Consider the following 23,736-nt stretch of genomic DNA (forward strand, 5'->3'; position numbering starts at 1 on the left):
AATACTTAAATGACCTTGGGCAAGTCACCCCACCTGGTTCAACCTGTCTCCTCATTCTTTTTTTTTTTTTTTTGAAACAGAGTCTTGCTCTGTCACCCAGGCTGGAGTGCAGTGGCACCATCTTAGCTCACTGCCAGCTCCACCTCCCAGGTTCACACCATTCTCCTGCCTCAGCCTCCTGAGTAGCTGGGACTACAGGTGCCTGCCACCATGCCCGACTAATTTTTTGTATTTTTAGTAGAGATGGGGTTTCACCGTGTTAGCCAGGATGGTCTCGATCTCCTGACCTCGTGATCTGCCTGCCTTGGCCCCCCCAAAGTGCTGGAATTACAGGTGTGAGCCACCATGCCCCGCCACCTGTCTCCTCCTTCTTAAAAGGTAAGTAACAACCGTCTGGCCAATCTAAAATGACAGTGGTGAGGAGGAAATGAGGCATTTATTTGAAGGGTTTGCTAAAGAAGAGCAGGCTAGTCAATGTGAGTTAGTTTGCTTCACTGACAAAGCATTGGAAAGTTTAGATGAGAAATCAAAACCTGAAAAAGTAAGATCTAGTATTTAACTGTTATACTTTCACGGATTTATATCTGTTATGATGCATGTGGTTCCACACAAAAGCATTCAAAAATCATCACAGGAAAAAAAAAAAAAAAGATCCTAGACTGTTATTGTTCAAAAGAACCATTAAGATCGTTAAGTTCAGTTCTTGGTTTGTATTTTAAAAGAAGGTCCTCCAACATGTGGTTAACAGAAACCAGGGTCAGAAGCCCAGATGTATGTCTCAGATGTCAACACTACTCCAGGATTTAAACCTAAGACCTATCAAGCAACATTCCTCAAACTTTCAAAATCTATTGTATATATGTGAACTATCAATTTGGAAGAAAATGTAAAAGAAGGATGGATGAATCACCATTATTTAATAATTAAAATAATTTTTTCAAATTAATAGTACTTATTTTAAATCAATAAGAGGAATATTATTCCCTCTTATGATCTTTTACCAGACTATCTACAAGGAAAGTAATCTTACTTTCAGTAAGAGTAATCTTACTTTGTGTCTTCAACTCTAATGGCAAACATAAAGTTAAAACTGGTGCCAGGGCAAAACCTTTAAAAATCCCCTAAAATATTCCATGTAATTCTGTAGAGGGATCTTACTCAGAAATTATTTCCTTCAAGTATTTTGTCTCTTGGAACACTTAAAACTTTTCAAGATTTCAACTTGCTTGCTATGTCTATATGTAGTCATCTTCTTCCTCCTCGTCAGTTAGATGCAGCATACATATACCAAAAGGCAAAAGCATACTGGTTTTATTTTTTGTTCCCATTATAAAGCAACTATCTGCTTTTACAACAAATTGCATTTCCATATTGTATGCCTTGGGTATTATGTAACACTCAAAAGGTAGAATTAATAAAGGAGTGTTTGCTCCAAGCTTAACTATTATAACTTTGCAGCTCGTTTTAAAAACTTCTTGCCATTGTGTGACTTGTACAAACAGAGTGACACTTCTGTGGGTTTGATCTTTTCTCTGTCTTCACGAATCAAATCTATCAGTTATAAATTGGAACTCATTTGCACTTTTTCTTTTTTTTCTCCATGTTTCATAACTTTAATAGAATATTCTAACTATTATGTGCAAATTGAAAACACTGTATTCAGTTATAAATGTCTTCTAAGGTTAGGCTGAGCACTCTCTACAGGCCTGGTCAGTGCGGACACAGCCATCCCAGGCTGCTGGAGAGCACTGTCACCCACTTGGAAACCCCACTCGCCAGCCACCAAGCTGTCACACCAAACCAGGACCTTCAGACAGGATGAATGGTAGGGCTCAGCAAGGGGGCTACTGAGAAAGCAGGACTTGACGCTCATATGCTCAAATGAAACGCAGGACTTCCCAGCCCAGTCCCTCACTGGAGAAGATCGCCGAATCCCGGCTCCGGCAGCAGGGCGGTGCCTATGTCACGAGGACAGGCTCGTGTCTTCAGCCCTGGTGGCAGGAAGCAGTGTTTCTTCCGCACAGCCCTCGCTCCTGCTAAGAAGTGGCACATATTCCTGCTTAGGTCACCAGGGTGGTTCAGAAATGGCAAGGACGAGCGACAGCAAAAGGCCACAGTCCTCACAGGCAAGAAGGGATAAATAAATATGAAGTGACCTATGGCAGCTCTCGCCTGAGGTGGTGTGCCACAACCCTGACCCAACCCTAAAAGAAGAAAATCAAGAAGCAACATCCTAAGGAGAACAGGGCCCTACTCTACACAGCCCTTCTGAGATGATTAGTATACAGCAGGTGATGCAGGCTGTACACTCGGCAGGTTAAGCGGCTGGAAACAGCGAGTGGATTTCTTCAAATGAAAGGGAAGAATTCAGTCCAACTGCAGGAGCGGTAGGAGAGGTTCTAGATCCCTGGAACCTCATCACCAGACCTCGGCCCTTTTTACCAAGTGACTCCCACACCATCCCACCCCAACGTGGTCTATGGGGCCCTCCCCCAGGGAAAGGCCCAGGTAAGTCCAGAGCTACAGGTACCGAGGCTGCAGAGGGTACTGGACGAAACCTCCTATTTCTGAAATGCATTTCAGTTGCCACTGTACAAGTTAAGCAAAACAATAAGGAAAAAAGGAAAGTGAAAGTGAAAATCATGCACTTGAAAACTAACTAGATGGAGTAAGCGCTGTCGACGGGATTGTGCCGCATGCGGCAAAGACTGAGGCCTCCCGGACAGGCCCGGAGTCCCGACAGCTGGTCTGCCAGGCGCCCACCTCCACTTCGTACTGCTGCTTGCATTCCGCCAGCTGGCTGGGTTCCTTGTTGGGGTTAATTTCCGCATCATCCTCATCTTCTCCCTCCTCGTCACCTTCTAATTCCTCCTCTTCTTCTTCACCTTCATCAAAATTGTCATCGTCCTCTAAGGCCTCCCCAGCGAAGTATAGCACAGCCCATGGAAAGTGTCCAATTTAGACTATCCGCTCACGGAAAAAGAGTCCAATTTCCAAATCAGAGGCTAATACGAATTCAGAATCTTTATCCAGTGATTCTCTATCCCCAGACGCTTTCAGTGGATTGAATAAGTTGAAAAATGACTCACTGGATACTTGTTTAGTAATTGTTCTAACAGTGCCTCGACCCTTATGCTTCTGCTTTTTCTTGATGATTTTGACAGTCACTTTCTTTCCTTTCTTCCAGTCAATAGTACACCCGTCACAGTCCATGATCTCAGGACCTGCAAATGAAAAGGGATCAGCCTTATCTGGTTCTGATTTCATCTTGCAGGTTTTCCTCAGGACTGAGTTGGTAAAGTAGTCGTTGGGTTCAAAGTGGAACTCTAATATAAAAGACATAGGCTGTCCAGGGTTAGAAAACTTCACTTTAATATCCTGCAGGTGTTTCAAGATTGGTTCATCATACTCCTGGACTAATTCTAAAGATGGTAAACCAGAACTCTGGAATTCCTTTGGGATTTGGCTCTTCAGCTGTTGCTGCTGCTTTTTCTGTTATGACTACTTTATTTTTCACGTCTCCAGCCAATTTCTCCTCCTCTTCATTTTCACTGTGCCATTCTGATTCCATATCAGATGTTGGTTCAACATCACGGGTGATAAATTCTTTTCTCTTGTCAAAGAGAGGCTGGTATAATGCTGTGTACTTTCTTCCCAAGTCATGAACTTCTTCATAGAACTTGGCTTCTATATGAGCACATCTCACCTGAATTTGTTTCAGTGCATTAATTCTTCTTTTTACTGCTTTAGGTAAAGTTTCCATGTAGCTGGAAGGGGTGTGAGGGGCATTGTCAAGTCGCTCCTGTAAAGCTGCCACAACTCCAGGATTCTGCATCACCTGATCCATGAGCTTTTCCGTATTACTTGCATTTTTAGCGGCTTCCACGGAATCTGAAGGAACCCCATCCGAGAAACTGTTATCTGCCATCTGAATGTTTTTATCCCCTTGTCTGGTAAACCAAGTCTCGTGAGTAACTAGGCTAAGGCCACTCAGGCCAGTCCTCGGGGAGTGCGCGCCGCCCATCTCGCTCGCACCGCACAGCTCTCAACAGCTAAGAAGTAATGCCAAGGACTTTCTTCCCAGTCAGACATGTCCTCGGCCACACGAAACTTACAATCGAAACCCCAGTTAGCCCAGCCTGACCCCACAGAGGCTCACGATGACCACTGCCCTACGGAAAAACTGAAATTCCTAAACATCTAATAAAGAGGTCCTGGACGTCTCCACCTTAAAAACGAGAAGTCTGAACTCTCCTCCTGGCATGCCGCTAGGGTCGAGGGGTACATGGGCCTGGCCAAGATAGCGGGCTCACCGCAGTCTACGCCTCCTCCGCTGGGCCGCCGAGGAAGCCGCCCGCAGCGCAGAACAAAGCGTCTTGACCAACTTCAGGACGGTGGGCGGTGGGCGGCAGGGCGGGCCGCGCCGGGTGCTGGGAGGGGCCGCCCGCCCCCGCCCCAGGCCCAGGCTCCAGGCCCCAAGCCCCAGGCCCGCAGCCGCGGCTGCCGCTGCCCGCCCTGACGAGGACGTCCACTTTTTCTTCTTGAAAAATGTCTTTCCCAAAAGTTACTCTGCTTTGTCTGAAAATAACATAACTTTAATGGCTTTAAGTTATTCTTTGAAAGGGTTCGGAAAGGACAATAAACGGGAGACTTAGAGTGGCTCACCAGTTAAAATCCAAGTTTCTTATATTTCTTGTATTTGCTAATTTCCCTTATCTGTTTCAGCTGCTTGTTCAGAAAAATTTCATTCATAGACTCACCTTATCCCAGCCCTAGAGACCCATATTCTCTATTTGCCCTGGAATCCTGTTCACTATTTACAATTATATTATTCTGAATAATAATATTTACTATTTTCATCTTTTCCTTTATATTTTAATAAACCACTTTCAAGTCACTGACCTTTTTGTTTGTTAAACTGGGGATATAATGTAAAAAACATAATAAAAATTGCAAATGTAAATAATACTAAAACAACATTAGAAAATCATAGCCAAGACAGATTGTCATGATATTAACTTAGTGTTAGGCCTAAGGAAACATATCAAATGCATGTTCCTGTAGTAGATACGTAACCTTTGAGAACATAATGATTATTAACAATATTATAAAGCAGCACTGTGAATAGTTAAAACCATGGGCTCTAGAGCCAGACAGCCTCTACTCAAAGCCAGGTTCTGCCACTTACTAGCTGTTACCTTGGGCACACAACTTAAACTCTCTCTCTGTTGGTTTCTCACCAGGAAATAGGGATAAGTGAAGATTGAATTAATGAACATATGTATTAGAATGGTGCTCAACACAGAAAGTGCTAAATAATGTTATCTTTATATCTATAATGGGGTTTCTGTTAAAAATTGTAACTTGTTTTACATTTCAAAATTGTGAACCTTATGTTAGTCACCACATCTGTGGTTTGAAAGCCTCCATGACACATTTAGTTATTTACTCACCACTGCTTGGGATACAGGTTTCCGGAATGATTGATGATGTTCTTGTAAATAATGGATTGCTAGCAGTACACTGTACTTTTTGTGGAAGATCATTTTCCATCTTAAAAAATATCCTGGTTGAGTTATGTTTACATTGCTCCAAAGGACAATCCCATGAGTATGTGTTAAGTTCTGGATGAGTGTTGTAATGCTCTGGTATCATGCACTGGACTTCAATGCTTCCATTAGTCAATGCACAAGTTAGTGTAGGAGATGGAAGAGGCTCTGGAAAAAAAAGTGTAATATTTAGTACAGAAAATAGTAATATTTAGACTCATCATCTGCAAATTTATGAAGAGCTCCCAACTTCCTTACGAGCTTGAAAGGATGAGCAGACAAACTCCTTGAGCATCAAGGACTGAGAATTCTTTCTTTTGCTAGGTCAGACCTACCTGTTCAAATTTAACAGAATAAATTCAGACCCTTATATGGTTTCGCTCTGGGTCCCCACCCAAATCTCATCTTGGATTGTAATCCCCATGTGTCAAGGGAAGGACCTGGTGGGAGGTGATTGTACCATAGGGGGTGGTTTCCCCGTGCTATTCTCATGATAGAGAGTGAGTTCTCATGACATCTGTTGGTTTAAAAGTGTGTGGCAGTTCTCTCTCTCTCCTGCTGCCTTATGAAAAAAATCCTTGCTTCTCCATCGCCTTCCGCCGTGATTGTAAGTTTCCTGAGGCCTCCCCAGCCATACGGAACTGTGAGTCCATTAAACCTCTTTTCTTTATAAATTACTCAGTCTCAGATAGATCTTTATAGCAGTGTGAAAACAGACCAATACAGGCCCCAAATCCCTTATCCTCAATTCTGAAATCAAAAAATCTCTGAAGCCAAAAGAGTCTTCACAAGTTGGTAGCAAAATCATTAAGCTGCAAATCCTGACCTGACCTGAATTAACACAAGGATTTATAGTCTTTATTTTCTCACTTACTTCAAATATTCATTATCGTTTCACCACAAAAATATTCCTGTGCTTGGCAGGACACAGTGGCTCATGGCCATACATACTCCCAGCACTTTGGGAGGCTGAGGCAGCAGGATGGCTTGAGGTCAAGAGTTCAAGACCAGCCTGGGCAACATAGCAAGACCCTGTCTTTATAAAAAGTTTAAAGATCAGCCAGCAATGATGGCTCCTGCCTATAGTCTCAGCTACTTGGGACTACTTGAACTAAGGAGTCTGAAGCTACAGCAAGTTATGATTGTGCTAATTCACTCTAGCTCACTGCACACACTGGGCTATGACTCTATCAGACTGAGACCTTGTCTCTAAATATATAGGAATGAAATAAATACTTGTTCCTATGCTTGACCCACAGGGTGCTCCCCATAATTAAGTGGGGTGCTTAATATGCAGAGGAAATACCTTGTATTACCTTTCCAAAATGTAAAAAAGAAATTTTAATTCCATAACACATCTGACTCAAAGCATTTTGTGAAAGGTGGAGCTACACAGAGCCTTGTCGGGCCCTGCCTATTGGTTGGGCTGGCCCTATTAATAGGCAGCAGCGGGTGCAGCATGTGTCACAGATCTGCCAGTCCAGAGGCCTCATTCCCACCCTTCCTCTAAGAAGTGCCTCCTGTTGGCTAAGGCAGCATGGATCTATGAGTTAAGACACTAACATGTCACATTCTGCCATTGTTGCCCTTTACAAGCCTCAAGGCTAATTACTTTGTCCTATTGGTCATTTATTTGTTAATTCATATGCCTTCTTGCATTTCAGCTACCCTCCAGCAATTAATCATAAGAGGCTTGAGGAAACATGCAAAAACATATGTAATATACAACAATGGTCATGGTAGCACTGGGATAATAAAGTATTGATACATTATAAACATCCATTAGAAGAGCATCTAAGTAAATTTAGGTTCACCAAGATAATGGAATACTATGGTGTCATTTAAAATGATGTTTTATAATATAAAACAAGTTAATAGCTTATGCTCCAATTATAATCTGAAAAATAAAAGTGTTTAATGGTTCCCCTATCTTCTCCTCCTCCTCCTGAATTCCTTCTCGCTCAGTTAAATAATGTACTCAGCTGCCTTGGTAGAAACCAGAGGCACACACCGACTTCCCTTTCTACTTGGGGCTTCCTAGCTTTTAAGTTTAATCTAGCTCACATAAGTCCTTACATACTTCCTTAAGATTTTCGTAAATTAAAAAGACTTTTAATCATCTTTTAAGCAGTGGAATTTCTCTGAATTAAATCTTCAGTTCAATCTAGTCCAATGGATAAGAAGTTGCTCTAGTTGACTCAAAATTGAAAGCCTAGAGCCCTGCTCCCCTAACTTCCTGTGGTCCCTTTTGCCAACCCCACCCCATAGCAGCCCTCAGGGGACTTCCAAGGAACATGCATCCCCAGAATAGTTCAAAAATGCCTGTTCTCAGTATTTCATATACTTATGCCTGCCTCTGTAACTAGGCTGGGCATTTCTCAGGGGCAGAAAACCAAGCTTTCTACTTCCTTAGAAATGGTCCTTTGAAGCATTTCTCAAATTTTAAGGTGCATAAGAATCACCAAGGGTGCTTGTTAAAAATACTGATTCCTGAGCCCCACCATCCCAGGTGCTTCTGATGTGTGTGCCCTGTTCGTTCTGTTACAGATTCTAATGTATTGATCTAGCTCTGCCAATGTCTAGTCTTTCATCCAGCACTTTCTGAACTGAGCAGAGGTGCATCATCAGCCCCAGAGACTGTGCATCTTTGGAGGACAAAGACTAGGTATGCCTCACCTTTCAACCACAGCACCTGACATAATGCAAGGCACACAGACGGCTCCTCACAAGTAGTACTGGACAGATGGGGAGACAGATGGATAGAAGGATAGATTCAGAGAGACAGTCTTCAAACAAAATGTAAATTCTTCTACCAGCTACCGCCAAAGAGGTACAGTATGGTGTTTACCATGGACTCAGAAGCCCAACTGCCTGAATTCATATCCCAGCTTCATGACAGCTAAGAGCCATTTGACATTGGGCAAGTTACTTAAATCACCTGTGTCTAGGTTTCCTCCTTTCTACAATAAGGACACAAATAGTACTTACTCTATTAGACTGTAATAAGATTAAATGAGTTAATACAGATAATAATCAATATATGAATTAACATGTAGTGTCTGCACAGAATAAGTAGTTAACAAATGCTAGCTGTAATAGAGCACATGGCCATTGGCTGTGAGTTTCCAACTCCAGGAAGCCAAGGCTGCCCAGAGGGTATATGTGATATGATAAGAAGAGTCACTGACTGGGAGTTGGGACGTTTGATCAAGCCTTAGCCTTGGCCTGCTATGTGACCTGGGGCCACAGTCCTTTTAGGAGCTGGAAGTTTTAAGAAAGCATCCATCCAGGTCTCTTGTTCTACAAACAGAGAAACGGACTCCTAAACTGTCTTATTTTCATCTGTGAAAGGGAATGCTGTATCAGGCCATTGTAAAGGTCAAACAGAATATGGCTGAATGCCACATGCAGGGTTTGTAAAAAAGAAAAGAAAAGAAAAAAAACAGAATATGAAAGTAATTTGTGGGGAAACATGGAGAAGTGTTAGTATTATCTTCTAAGTTGCTAGAACTCCCTTGACTATACAGAAGCTCTTTCTAGCTATCTCATTACACAACAGTTGCCAGATAGCAAATGTAGAAGGGCCTATCCAACTCATCTTAAAGTGTGCAAGCCTTTCTGCAGCACCTAGATCACAGTTTCTACACCTCAGATCTTTTCCTTCTATACATCTTTCACATTTTCTTGCTGCCCGTGGGACTCACCACAGCTGTATCTAACAAATATTGGTTATACTTCTACTTTAAGCAGCATTAAACTGGCAAGAAATGTGTCTACTTCCTCCCTAAGACAATTAGTCAATTTATAATTAATGAATTGAGTTCACGGCTGTGTAAAAAATGAGAATTTCTTAAACATATCTGATGACATTTTATAGAAATATGTGTATATTTTCACGAATTTTAGTAAAGGTCAAGTATCAATCCAGCCCAGTTAAGGACAGGGCAGTTAATTCTACTTACATAAAAATCATTATCTGAGATGTGATGAAGGTCCATAAAAAGATGGGAAAGGACTAATAAACATCAGAAGTAGAAATTTTAAGGGGACTTTTGGGTATAGAGGAAAGCCAGATCTCAATGTACACACAGAATGAAGTGGATGCCCTGAATTTAGGAAATGCCAGGAAATCCCCGTCCAAAATATACTCGCTAGAAGTCTCCTATTAGGTCTGGTGTCTCTAGAACATTACCAGGTTACTAAAACAAGTGTTAACACTACCTCAAGGAAGTATAACTTCCTCATTTCTTAAAAAAAAAAAAAAAAAAGTTGTATGGCCAATCATTTTATCATGCAGATGTGAAACCTAGAGTCATCTTATGTCTTTTTACAACCAAAACCTACATCTTGCAGACTCTTTCTTAGACCCTCTATCTACCTGGATGATCACAGTAGCTTCTAACTTGACATCTCCTCTCTTTAATCCATCATAAGTATTCACCATCACATTAATCTTCCAAAAATGTATTTTATCAAGTCACCTCCTTGCTCCAGTACAGGATACAATGGCTCCCCACTGCTACAAGCTGATGTCCAGACTCTCAAACCAGGACTTTAAGTCCCACACTCAATACTATCAATATCACTGCGTCCTGATCAAAACTCACCTCCCCTGTACTTTCCTCCTCTGCAGACTTCCTAAGGTCTATCCAGTTGGTCTGACCACCAAAACCATACCTTTGCTGAGTTGCCATAGAATATTTTATTTAATTAATGTATTTAGCTAGTTAGTTATTTTGAGGCAGGATGTTGGTCTGTCACCCAGGCTGGAGTGCAGAGGCGCAATCACGGCTCACTGCAGCCTCAGCCTCCTGGACTCGAGGGATCCTCCCACCTCAGCCTCTTGAGTAGCAGGGACTACAGGCATGCACCACCATGCCTGGTTAATTATTTTATTTTTGTAGAGATGGAGTCTTGCTATGTTGCCTAGGCTGGTCTTAAACTACTAGGCTTAAGCAACCCTCCCTCCTTGGCCTCACAAAGTGCTGGGATTATAGCCTTGAGCCACAATGCCCGGCCTAGAATATTTTAAATTAAATTATTTTAAAACATTTCATCAAGTTTAAGAGGAGAAACTTATTCAAATGTTTTGAACTTAGTTTTACAAACTCTATAAAAGGGGCTCTTAAAATGTGTGATCTAAATTCTGACTCAATCTTCTTGTTTGTTGGTCCTGTCTATAAACTACCAGATCCCTAATGTCCATGTTTCAAAGATTCTACTTTTTCAAAGAAATCTTCTAAGAGTATGCTTTGACATCTTAGCAAGCTGTATTTGTCTAAATAGAGTCCATAGGGGTCAGACCTCACACAGCTTTGCAGGTCACTTTACACATTCTAGCTTTAACAGAGTTAGGTGGGGCCATTAGAAAGTTCCACACAGATGAGTGACATGATCTGACTTCTGTTTTAAAAAGATCACTCTGGTAGAACCAATACAACTTCCTGGTGGAGTGAATGTGGTGTTCAAGAAAAACAGAGGTATCAAGGATGACATCAAGGTTTCAGACTGACCAACTGAAAGGATGAGCTGCCATTAACCAAAAGGGAAAAGATTTGGGGAGGAACAGGTTTTAAGGGGAAGATAATGAGCTTACTTTTGGACATGGGATATTTGAAAGGCCAATTAGATATCTGAGTGGAGATGTACAGTGGGCAGTCAGGCATACACATAAGGAGTTCGACGGGGTACTCTGGGCTAGAGCTCTAGATCTGTGCATTATTAGCACTGAGATGATATTTAAAGCCCTGACATAGGATCAGCTCACCCACTGGCTATGAACGCAGGCAGAAAAGGAAAGAGACCCAAGGCTTAAGCCTTGATGTTTCCAGTGTTAAGAGGTTGAGGAAATGAGGAAACCAGCACAAGATGATGAAAAGGAATAGTCAGTGTGTTAGAAAGAAATGTGAAGCCAGGCACAGTGGCTCACGCCTGTAATCCCAACACTTTGGGAGGCCGAGGCAGGTAGATCACCTGAGGTCAGGAGTTCGAGACCAGCCTGACCAACATGGTGAAACCCCATCTCTACTAAAAATATAAAATTAGCCAGGCATGGTGGTGCATGCCTGTAATCTCAACTGTTCGGGAGGCTGAGGCAGAAGAATCGCTTGAACCAGGGAGGCATAGGTTGCAGTGAGCTGAGATTGTGACATTGTACTCCAGCCTGGGCAACAAGGGCGAAACCCCCTCTCAACAAAAAAATAAAATAAAAAAAAAAAAAAGGAAGAAAGAAATGTGAATAGGGTGGTATCCTGGACATCAAGTGAAGACAGTACTTGGAGGAGTGAGTGATGAGCTATGTCAAAAGCTGCTGAGAAGTCAAGAATGACATGGACTGAGAATGAACCACTGGATTTATTAACAAGGAAGTCTAGAGGTCTAGAGGCACAGCAGTGCAGATGAAAGCCTACTTGGAGTGGGTTAAAAGTGAATATAAGGGATCAGAATAAGTGAATACGGACAACTTCTTCAAGGAGATTTTCTATAAAGTGAAGACAAAGAGTTGGTGGTGGTTGCTGGAGGGGTAGGGGGATCATGAGAAAGTTTTGATGACAGTGTATATGTATGCCGCTTAAAATGAACCATCAACTTATGGGGGAAATTCTCATCAGGAGAGAGTGGGTAGAAGCACTAGGGTGATATTCCCAAGGATGGTGAGAGGAGGTGGGATCCAGGGCACGCGTGGAAAGTTTAACCTCAGGTGAGAACTCAGAAAGTCCATTCATATCAGGAGAGAAAGCAGGGCCTACAGGCTCAGGTACAGGTAGGAAGGTAGGCAGGTGGTGAGAGCTTGTGGAAATTGCCCTCTGCTTATTCTCCTTAGGGAAATAAGAAGCAAAGCCTTCAGCTCAAGAGTGAGTTTGGAGAAGGAGGTATTCAAGATTTGAGGAGAGAAAAAGTAACTGCTAGGAGAGTGGGTAAGTGAACAGGCTAGGAAATACCAGACTTAACTGAGGTAAGTGATTAGAAATTAAAAGTGCAGGACTTTGCAGGGTGGTGTATTTTTCTGCAACCACATGGGTGTGAGCACAGAAGAGGCAAAGCACCGGACTTAACCTAGCTGTAATCTGGCCATGTGAGTATGACAAGCCAACAAAGGAGCAAGGAAGCTAAATGTGTCTGCAACAGACTGCGTCCAGTAAGTGACAGCAGCACTCAGGCTGAGTAGGGAGGACAGCAGGGACATCAGGTGTGTGAAGGACTGTCATCATCAGCATCATCAAGGACAGGGCATGGTGGCAGAGTGCAACACCTGACATTGAGGTAATGATGAGTTCTCGGTTACATGCATGGGTAGTGGGTAACGCAGAGGACAAGATCCTTACAGGAGAGGAGATCAAGGACAATACTGAAAGAATTTTTATTTAAATATTGCAACCACCAAGACACCAAGAATGTTAGAAACCATGAAAATGAGGCAGGCCTTAAAATGACCAAGAAACACTGGCATGTGAGGCAGGGGCCTTTACAAGACTGCAACACAAAAGGGGCTTTAGAGATCAGGGAGGAGTGTTAGTGAGAAGCAGGGAGAAATGTGTCCCCTGTATCTAGTTTCAGTTTAAAATGGTGCAGGAGCCGGGTGTGGTGGCTCACACCTGTAATCCCAGCACTTTGGAAGGCTGAGGTGGGTGGATCACCTGAGCTCAGGAGTTTGAGACCAGACTGGCCAACACAGTGAAACCCCATCTCTACTAAAATACAAAAATTAGCCAGGCATGGTGGTGCGCGCCTGTAATCCCAGCTACTTGGGAGGCTGAGACAGTAAAATCGCTTGAACCTGGGAGGCGGAGGTTGCAGTGAGGCAAGATTGTGCCACTGTACTCCAGCCTTGGTAACAGAGCGAGACTCCTTCTCAAAATTAATTAATTAATTAAGTAAAATGGTGCAGGAGGAAAAACAGTCTCCCCGCTGTGTGGGGAAGCAGGAACTTTGTAGAGTAACATCTATCAGTGGAGCCCAAAGAGTTCTAAGCTAACTGCTGTCACTACATCTCTTTCCAGAACATTCCTAGTAAGACAACTGATACTGTTCTCCCCACCTTGCTTAGATTCTCTCCTCACCCAGAGGAATGACAAAGGAATTGAAAGTACCTAGCTCCTGTATACCACCAGAAAAGAAGAAAATCCTGACAATAGATAACATCTAATTCTTTTCTCATAGACCATTAATTTGTGTTAGTCTCTGAAAACAGACTAAAAAAAAGGAACTGAAAGTAGCTAGCTCCTGTATACCACCAGAAAAGGAGAAAACCCTGACAATAGGTAACATCTAATTCTTTTCTCATAGACCATTAATTTGTGTTAGTCTCTGAAAACAGACTAAAAAAATGGAAATTTGCCATTTTAAACAAATCAACTTATGGATACTCACCAAGCACATAAAGAAAGAACTTCATGGTATCGGTAATATTTGGCGATTCCATTTCATACTCATCTTCATCTGATAATGTTAAGTTGTAGATAGTGAGGTTACCTGACACAGTGTCTAAATAAACCCTATTTTTAAAAGATGAGAAAGCTCTGAATTCAGAATTTTCCCGTTCTGCAACTTTATCCTTTTGTTTTTTCCATAGGATTTCTGTTAAAGGTATATTGCTTGGTACATGGAAAGTTACATTCTTATGTAGAACGCCATATGTTTGTTGGGAAAAACAGCTGATGAAACCTAGGAGAGAAAAAAAATGGTTAGAAAAAACAACATGACTCTAGTGGCAGAAATTATTCATCAGGTACTTTTTGTGCTAAGCTGACAAACTGCTGACACAAAGTACAGGAAGTAAGAACATGTTTGACCATGTAGAGCTTACTCTTTAATAGAAAACTGGGACCTGCATAAATCCAAGAAATGGACTCGACATTCATGGAGCACCAACCAGGTGCCAGATACTATGGGCTGTGCTGGGAATATGGGGTTGTTCCAGGCTCTCCAGGAGCCTCACCTGTGGAGAAGACAAGGCGCAGGCTCTACATCAGGGGCTGCATGAGGGGAGCTGCTTGGTCTAGGGCCTCCCCAAGGAAGTCATGCTGGAACTGACACAATGCTACAATCACTGAAGGATAAAAGGCAGTTAGGCCACAGGGCTGGGTAGGTGAGTGGGTGGGGAGTGGAAGGAGAGATGATCATACAGATATAGGAAGCAGCTCCTCCAAAGGAAGGCCCTGAATAGAGAAAGAGCTTGGTGTGCTTGAGGATACACGTGTGATTCCTAACAGCTAGAATGAGGAGGGCAAGGGGTGGGTGGTGGGGAACAAGACAGACAAAGACCAGCCCACAGCCTATGTGTGGTAAAGTAAGGAATGCTAAGGGTTTGGACTAATCCTAACGGAGAGAAACCCACAGAAAGGTTTTTAACAAGACTGGCCTAACATAATTTAAGTGTCAGTAGGCTGACTGTCTTTAGAGTAGAGAGCGGCTGACAGGGGCCAGCACGGAGGCAGGGAAATTGTAATGAAAGTCAATGCTGTAGCAATGAAGGCCATGGGCAGGACAGACCAGACCAGGGTGTTTGTGGTGGGGACGGACAACGGGACAGACTCAGGAGACGCTGGAGAGAGAAGTCAACAGGATCCAGTGATGAGGGTGGGGGAAGTGGATGGAACTGTCAGGTCTCCTTCTTGGCTGACGGAGAGGCATCATTAACTGAGATCAGAAACAATGGCTGGGAAGCAAGTGGAGGTTGTGATGAAGATTAAGAACTCGGGGACTGGGTACAGTGGTGTGTTGGAGCTAGGCCCATCTGCCCTCATGAGCCAATTGTTAGCATCTCTGCCCAGCCCTATTAGGGGACGTCTGGTAACAGCACAAAAACTAACTAATGGTTCACATCAGAACCTCCACTCCGCCTCCACGCCAATCTAGTTGTTAAACATTTATTAGAACCACAAGATTGGGATATTTTTGATACCCCAAAGTGGGTTTAGATGCATCTTGCTCTAAGACTTGATTCTTGTTAAGAGAGAACAGTAGCAGCTGGGCACTGAGGTTCATGCCTGTAATCCCAGAACTTTGGGAGGCCAAAATGGTCAGATTGCTTGAGTTCAGGAGTTCAAGACCAACCTGGGTAAAATGGCAAAACCCCATCTTTACGAAAAGAACAAAAAATTAGCTGGGCATGGCACACACCTGTGGTCCCAGATACTTGGAAGGCTGAGGAGAATTACTTGAAGTCGTGAGGCAGAGATTGCAGTGAGCCATGATTGTGCCCCTGCACTCCAGCCTGGGTGACAGAGCGAGACCTGTCTCAACAAACAAACAAAAAACTGCAGCTATTTTAAGTTAACATTAAAGATTAATTAAAACTTGACTGAAGTTTCTACCTAGTAGCAATTAGGGTAATTGAAAGAATACAGGGGAAATCAAGAACACTGAAATGACCAGTTGTAGACAATTGTGTTAGTAATTTCAGATAACAAGCAAGTATCACCCATTTGTTTATCTACAAGGACTTTTTAGAACCCATCTCCCTTAATTAAGGGGGACTGCCTTCAAAAACACACCAGCATCTTTCTATTGCTTTGATGATTATGCATTATTTCTCCCACTCAACAGAGTATGTGGGAAGGCACAAGAAAAAGAGCAGAATTTGAGGGCTGAGAGTCTACCACACACAATAGTGGAAACCCAAAAATGTCTTATAAATGTAAATGAAACAATGAGTGATAGAGGGTAGGGTGGTGGTGAAACAGTAGGTATGAGATAAACTGCCATACCCTGGCGGCATGAAGATGGCTTTTGTCTTTCCCAGGGAGAGCTGATGTATCCTGGGCTTGAGAAGGGTAGAAGAAAGTAGTCAGGAATGGAGCTAGTGGTGGAGGGAAGTGAGGGTAGAGAAAGGGGAGACTGCAGCTCAGAAGAAATCAAAGTACAGCTGACCCTTGAAAAACATGGGTTTGAGCTGTGCGGATCCACTTACATGTGGATTTTCTTCCGCCTCTGCCATCCCTGAGGTAGCAAGACCAACTCCTCCTCCCCCTTAGCCTGCTTTAACATAAAGAAAAGGAGGATGAAGACCTTTGATGATCCACTTTCACTTAGTCAGTATATTTTCTTCCTTATGCTTTTCTTTTTTAAAATTTTTTATTACTATTATCTCAGTTTTGGGGGAACAGGTGATGTTTGGTTACATGGAGAAGTTCTTTTTTTTTTCTACGGGATGAGTTCTTTGGGTGTGATTTCTGAGATTTTGGTGCACCCATCACCTAAGCAGTGTACACTGTACCCAATGTGTAGTCTTTTATCCCTCATCCCCATCCCACCCTTCTCCACAAGTCCCCAAAGTTCATTGTATCATTCTTATGTCTTTGTATCCTCATAGCTTAGCTCCCACTTGTAAGTGAGAACATGTTTGGTTTTCCATTCCTGAGTTACTTCACTTAGAATAATGGTCTCCAATTCCACCAAGGTTGCTGTCAATGCCATTATTTTGCTCCTTCTTTTTTTTTTTTTTTTTTTTTTTTGACAGTGTCTTGCTCTGTCTTCCAGGCTGGAGTGCAGGGGCGTGATCTCGGCTCACTGCAAGTTCCGCCTCCCAGGTTCACGCCATTCTCCTGCCTCAGCCTCCCGAGTAGCTGGGACTACAGGCGCCCGCCACCGCGCCCGGCTAATTTTTTTGTATTTTTAATAGAGATGGGGTTTCACCATGTTAGCCAGGATGGTCTCGATCTCCTGACCTCGTGATCTGCCCACCTCGGCCTCCCAAAGTGCTGGGATTACAGGCGTGAGCCACCGCACCCGGCCTATTTTGTTCCTTTTTATGGCATATTCATATATATACACCACATTTTCTTTATCCACTCATTGATTGATGGGCATTTATGCTGATTCCATATTTTTGCAATTGGGAGTTGTGCCACTATAAAGATGTTGTGTGCAACATGTTGTGTGTTGTCTTTTTCATAAAGTGACTTATTTTCCTCTGGGTAGATACCCAGTAATGGGATTGCTGGATCAAATGGTAGTTCTACTTTTAGTTATTTAAGAAATCTCCATAGCGGTTGTACCAGTTTACATTCCCACCAGCAGTGTCAAAGCGTTCCCTTTTCACCACACCCTTGCCAACATCTATTACTTTTTGATTTTTTAATTACGTTTATTCTTGCAGGAGTAAGGTGGTACTGCACTGTGGTTTTGATTTGCATTTCCCTGATAATGAGTAGTGTTGAGCATTTTTTTCATATGTTTGTTGCCCATTTGTATACCCTCCTTGAGAACTGTCCATTCATATCCTTGGCCCACTTTTTGACGGGATTGTTTGCTTTTTTCTTGCTGATTTGTTTGACTTCCTTATAGATTCTGGGTATTAGTCCTTTGTCAGATACATAGTTTATTAATATTTTCTCCCACTTTGTGGGTTGTATGTTTACTCTGCTGATTGTTTCTATTGCTGTGCAGAAGCTTTTTAATTTAATTAAGTGCCATCTATTTATCTTTGTTTTTGTTGCATGTGTTTTTGGGTTCTTGGTCATGACCTTTTTGCCTAAGCCAAAGTCTAGAAGAGTTTTTCTGATGTTATCTTCTAGAATTTTTATGGCTTCAGGTCTTAGATTGAAGTCTTTGATCCACCTTAAGTTGATTTTTGTATAAGGTGAAAGATGGGGATCCAGTTTTATTCTTCTACACCTTATACTTTTCTTAGTAAGTTCTTTTCTCTAGCTTACTTTAGTGTAAGAATACAACATATAATGCATATAACAGAAAATATGTGTTGTTTATGTTATTGGTAAGGCTTCTGGTAGGCTATGAGCAGTTAAATTTTTGGGAGTCAAGAGTTATACATAAATTTTTGACTGCTCTAGGGGTTGGTGCCCCTAACTGCCATGTCGTTCAAGGGTCAACTATAATTTTGAACTGGAAGAAACTCTAAAAATTATTTAGTCAAATTATTCCCATTTCACTGGTGAAGTGACAAGACAGCAAGAAAAATAAAAGGCAATTTTATTGAATGCTTACTCTCTGCTGGTTACACATTCACATCGTCTTGTGTCCCTTTTTATCCCTCTCCATGCCTACATGCAGTAGACATGGTGTTGTTAACCCCATTTTACAGGTAGGAAAGCAGGCTCCAAGAGGCATATCACCTTGCTCCATGTCTCTCAGCAAGTTTATGGCAACACAATGACCAGAACACACATTGTCTGACTCCTTGGTCAGTGCCCTTTCAGAACAGCATGGTCCCACATTCAGGATGGGTTTCATTTATTCATTTACTCAGGAAGTATTCACTGGGCATCTATTCTATACAAGATCCTTCAGAACAAGACAGACACCACCCCTTCCTTCTTAGAGATGACATTCTATTAGGGGAGGCAGAATTTACACAAATAATTAGACAACGCCCAACTGCAACTATGATAACTGCCGCTAAGTAAAAGCATCAGGTGTCAATAAGAACATTTACTTAGGGAACCAACAAGGGGTTAGGGAAGGCAGGTCCCTTCGCTAAAAGAAGTTCTGAGGCATGAGCAGCAGTTAACTATGCCCAGGAGAGCAGGGCAGGTCCCTATTAAGAGAACAGTTATGAAGACCTTGAAGCAGGAGGAGCAATGGCATGAGAAACGTGGCATGAGCCGGGCTGTATACACAAGCACAGACAGCCCTTGCAGGGCATCAGACAAACACAATTCTGGTACTGAAGTAAAGAAAGCCACAGAAGAGTTTTAAACAGGATGGTGACAAAATAAGAGTAACTCTTTCTTTAAAAAATGTATTTTAAAACATAAATTATACATAGACACATACATACAACTTTACGCTAATGAAAAATGATCATGTAAGTATTTTTTCAGTCCTCTTATCTGGGTGCCTTACCCACTCTCTTAACCCCATAACAATCTCCAGTTCTATAATCTACATTAACAAATCAGAATACATCTTTCAATATTTTTCTCTCATATAGTCAAGTAGAGACAAATATATATCATATATAATGGATACATACAGGCATAGCTTGAAGATACTGTGGGTTTGGTTCCAGACAGCAGCAATCATGTAAATATCAGAGTAAAGTGTGTCACACAAATTTTCTGGTTTCCCAGGGCATATAAATGCTATGTTTACACTATACTGTAGTCTATTAAAGTGTTCAATAGCATTATGTCTAAAAACACAATGTACATATCTTAATTTAAAAATACTTTATTGCTAAAAAAAAAAAAAAAAAAAGACCTTGCTAACAATCATTTGAGCCTTCAGCAAGCCCCAATATTTTTGCTGGTGGAGGGTCTTGCCTCGATGTTGATGGCTGCTGACTGATCAGGGTGTTGGTTGCTAAAGGCTGCGGTGGCTGTGGCAATTTCTTAAAAGACAATGATGAAGTTTGCACATCAATGGACCCTTCCTTTCACAAAATATTTCTCAGAGGCATCCAATGCTGGTTGATAGCATTTTACTTACAGTAAAACTTCTTTCAAAATTAGAGTAAATCTCCTTAAATCCTGCTGCTGCTGTATCAACTAAAGTACGTAATACTCTTAATTCTTTGTTGTCATTTAAACAATGTTCACAGCATCTTCACCAGGAATATAGATGCCATCTGAAGAAACCACTTTCTTTGCTCATCCATAAGAAGCAACTCCTCATTGGTTCAATTTTCATCATGAGATTGCAGCAACTGAGTCATATATTCAGGCTCCACTTATATTTTTCTGGCGATTTCCACCCTTCAAAGTCATCCATGAGGATTGGAATCAAATTCTTCCAAATCCCTTTTAATGTTGATATTTTGACCTCAGGATTGGAATCAAATTCTTCCAAATTCCTGTTAATGTTGATATTTTGACCTGAGGATTGGAATCAAATTCTTCCAAACTCCTGTTAATGTTGATATTTTGACCTCCTCCCATGAACCACAAATGTTCTTAATGACATCTAGAATGGTGAATCCTTTCAGAAGGTTGTCAATTTACTTTGCCCAGATTCATCAGAAGAATAATTATTTATGGCAGCTATAGCCTTACACAATAAGACTTGAAAGGCAAAATTACTCCTTAATCCATGGGCTGCAGAATGGATGTTTTATTAGCAAGCATGAAAACAACACTCATCTCCTTGTACATCTCCATCACAGCTCTTGGGTGATTAGGTGCATTGTCAATAAGCAATAATATACTGAAATAAATCTTTTTTTTCTAAGCAGTAGGTATTAACAGTGAGCTTACAATATTCAGTAAACCATGCTGTAAACAGATGTGCCGTCATCCAGCCTCTGTTGTTCCATTTTATAGAGCACAGGCAGAACAGATTTAGCCTAATTCTTAAGGGCCCTAGGATTTTCAGAGTGGTAAATGAGCACTGGCTTCAACTTGAAGTCATCAGCTGCATTAGCCCACACACCAAGAGTCAGCTGTTCTTTCAAGCCTGAAGTTGACTTCTCCTCTCTAGCTATGGAAGTCCTCGATGGCATCTTCTTCCAACAGAAGGTTGTTTTGTCTACATGGAAATATCTGTTGTTGAGTGCCCTCCCTGCGCTTGGCTGCTGCAGCCCTGAGCCGGCACCGCGGGGACTGGGAGCGCTCGCGCCTCCGGTATGCCGCACACCCAGCTGGGCACAGCAGCACGTGGAGGTGCCCACCGGGCCTCGGCCCGGGCATTGCCGCTGCCGCCAGCGCCCTTCCCCAGTGCCACGGCTCGGCGCCTGCACTCGTTTCCTGCAGGAGAGAGCTAAATCTGTCTGCTGGATACCTGCAGCTGGAGCGCAAAAGGAGCCTTAGTGTGCTTACTGGAAGACAATGGGTTTGCTACTCAACAAGCAAAAATCATTGTGTCTGCATTGGTCAAGATCCTGGAAGCCAACATGGCTTTCTTCCTAAGATCTCATGAACCAACCTCTGATAGCTTCAAACTTTTCTCCTGAAGCTTTCTCACCTCTCTCAGCCTTCATAGAACTGAAAAGAGTTAGGGTCTTGCTGTGGATTAGGCTTTGGATTAAGGGAATGTTGTAGCTGGTTTGATCTTTTATGCAGACTACTCAAACTTTCTCCATGTCTGCAATAATGCTGTTTCACTTTCTTATTTTTGTGTTCACTTTTAATTTACTTTAATTAAAAAGAGTAGCACTTTTAATTTTCTTCAAGAACTTTTCCTTTGAATTTACAACTTCACTAACTCTTTGGCATAAAATGCCTAGTTTTCAGCCTGTTGTGGCTTTTTTAAATTCATTTTTTACTTTTGAGACAGAGTTTTGCTCTTGTAGCCCAGACTGGAGTGCAATAGTGCCATCTTGGCTCACTGCAACATCTGCCTTTCAGGTTCAAGCGATTCTCCGGCCTCAGCCTTCCAACCAGCTGGGATTACAGGTGCCTACCACCACAATCAGCTAATTTTTGTAATTTTAGTAGAGATGGGATTTCGCCATGTTGGCTAGGTTGGTCTCAAACTTCTGACCTCAGGTGATCCACCCAGCTTGGCCTCCCAAAGTGCTGGGATTACAGGTGTAAGCCACCACACCCAGCCACCTGTTGTGGTATTTCACATGCCTTCCTCACTAAGCTTCATCATTTCTAGTTTTTAATTTAAAGTGAGAGACAATGCAACTCTTCCTTTCACTTGAGCACTTAGAAGCCATTGCAGGGTTATTAAATTGGCCTAATTTCAGTATCATTGTCTAAGGTGATAGAGAGGCCAGAGCAGAAGGAGAAAGATGGGGAGAACAGCTAGTCAGTGGAGCAGTCAAAACACACATAGCCTTTATCAATTAAGTTCACCATCTTATATGGGCATGGTTCATGGCACCCCAAAACAATGACAACAGTAACATCAAAGATCACTGATTACAGATCACCATAACAGATATAATGAAAAAGCTTTAAATATTGTGGGAATTACCAAAATGTAACAGAGAGAGAAAACATAAAATTAGGCACTGATAGACTTGCTTAAAGCTGGGTTGTCACAAACCTTCAATTTGTAAAAAGCACATTATCTGTGAAGTGCAATAAAGTGAAACGAATAAAATGAGGTGTGCTTGAGGGATTTACCATTCTTTAATAAAAATGGTCTTATGCACACTTCTCTACATGCTGCCTTTCTTGTTAATAACTCATAAAAGCCCCTTGAAATAAACTGGTATAGCTATACTTTATTCTTTTTAATAACTACATAATATTCCAGAGCATGAGGGAACCATAATTAATCTGCCATCCACCACTGATGAACACTCCTTTTGTGCCTAGCCTTGTCTATTGCAGTTACACCGCAATAACTATCCTGTATATATGTCCTGATGTATTTATGATTTCATATTTATGTGGGAGTCGAGTGGAGCTGGGAGTTGCTACATCAAAGGGTAACTAGATTTTTTGATTTTAATAGAAGTTGCTGCATTGTTTACAAAAAAGACTTTGGCAATTTACAACTCCATCAGTAATGCCTGAGTTGCCCTTTCCTTGGACTCTTGCCAGCATTAGGTAATTTTTTTTTATGTTTAACTTTTGGACAAACAGTGACATTTCATTGATATTTGAATTTGCATTTTCCCGACCTTTAAACATGTAAGCATCTCTTCTGTTTGTTGATTTGGATTTCTTTTTCTGAGAAGTGTCTTTTCATATAATTTTGTTGTTGTTGTTGTATTAGATTGCCTGTCTTTTTCTTCTCAAAGTTTAAAAGCTCCTTATATGTTATAGATAAATTTTTATCTGTATTACAGTTTTTTTCAAATACAGCCTTTGCCTATTGAATTTACTAAATGAATATCTTCCATACAAAGTTTCTAAATTTTTACATAATGAAAGTGTTTATCTTTTTCTGGCTGTGGTGTGGAAGATTGACGGGAGGGGTAAGACTAGACAGCAAGAGATCCATCAGACAGGAATTTCAGACAGGTCAAGAGGCAGCACTGTGCTAGGGAAAGTGGTTCAAGAGTTTTTAGGGAGGTAAAACTGGGAGAACTAGATGATTGACAGCATACGGGGCAAAGGAGGAGGAGGGGAGGTGCCAGGAGTGCCAGGATGAATCAGAGCTCTTACTTCCTCCTAGCTGGGTTGTGGTGTCTTTCTCTAAGAAAGGAAACACAGCGGGAAGACTAAGACTGGCCTGGAACATCATGCTTTCAGTTTGACACTGTTAAGTGTGAGGGGTCTGCGAGACATCCAAGCAAAGATGCCCAGTAGCTGCTAAGTACACGGGTCTGGGACTCACAGGAAAAGATACAGATTTGGGAATCCTCACATTTCTAGTGGCTCCAATGGAG

General features: G+C 42.0%; 1 protein-coding gene and 1 pseudogene across 2 annotated transcripts in view; both read right to left on the reverse strand.

The window, feature by feature from the left end:
* The window catches only part of CD58 (CD58 molecule), a 56,382-nt gene that overhangs the window by 15,549 nt on the left and 17,097 nt on the right, over positions 1 to 23,736 (reverse strand). Inside the window, exons 2-3 of the mRNA XM_010367904.2 lie at positions 13,920 to 14,213; positions 5,454 to 5,717 (exon numbers count right to left, since the gene is read on the reverse strand). Of these exons, the coding sequence (XP_010366206.1) occupies positions 5,454 to 5,717; positions 13,920 to 14,213 (558 nt within the window). The remainder of the gene's footprint in view (positions 1 to 5,453; positions 5,718 to 13,919; positions 14,214 to 23,736) is intronic.
* On the reverse strand, positions 661 to 4,894 carry LOC115899067 (annotated as a pseudogene). Its single transcript, XR_004058667.1, has one exon. The product of XR_004058667.1 is annotated as a nucleosome assembly protein 1-like 4 pseudogene (transcript).

This window comes from Rhinopithecus roxellana, chromosome 8, assembly GCF_007565055.1.
Source record: "Rhinopithecus roxellana isolate Shanxi Qingling chromosome 8, ASM756505v1, whole genome shotgun sequence".
NCBI classification, from domain to species: domain Eukaryota; kingdom Metazoa; phylum Chordata; class Mammalia; order Primates; family Cercopithecidae; genus Rhinopithecus; species Rhinopithecus roxellana.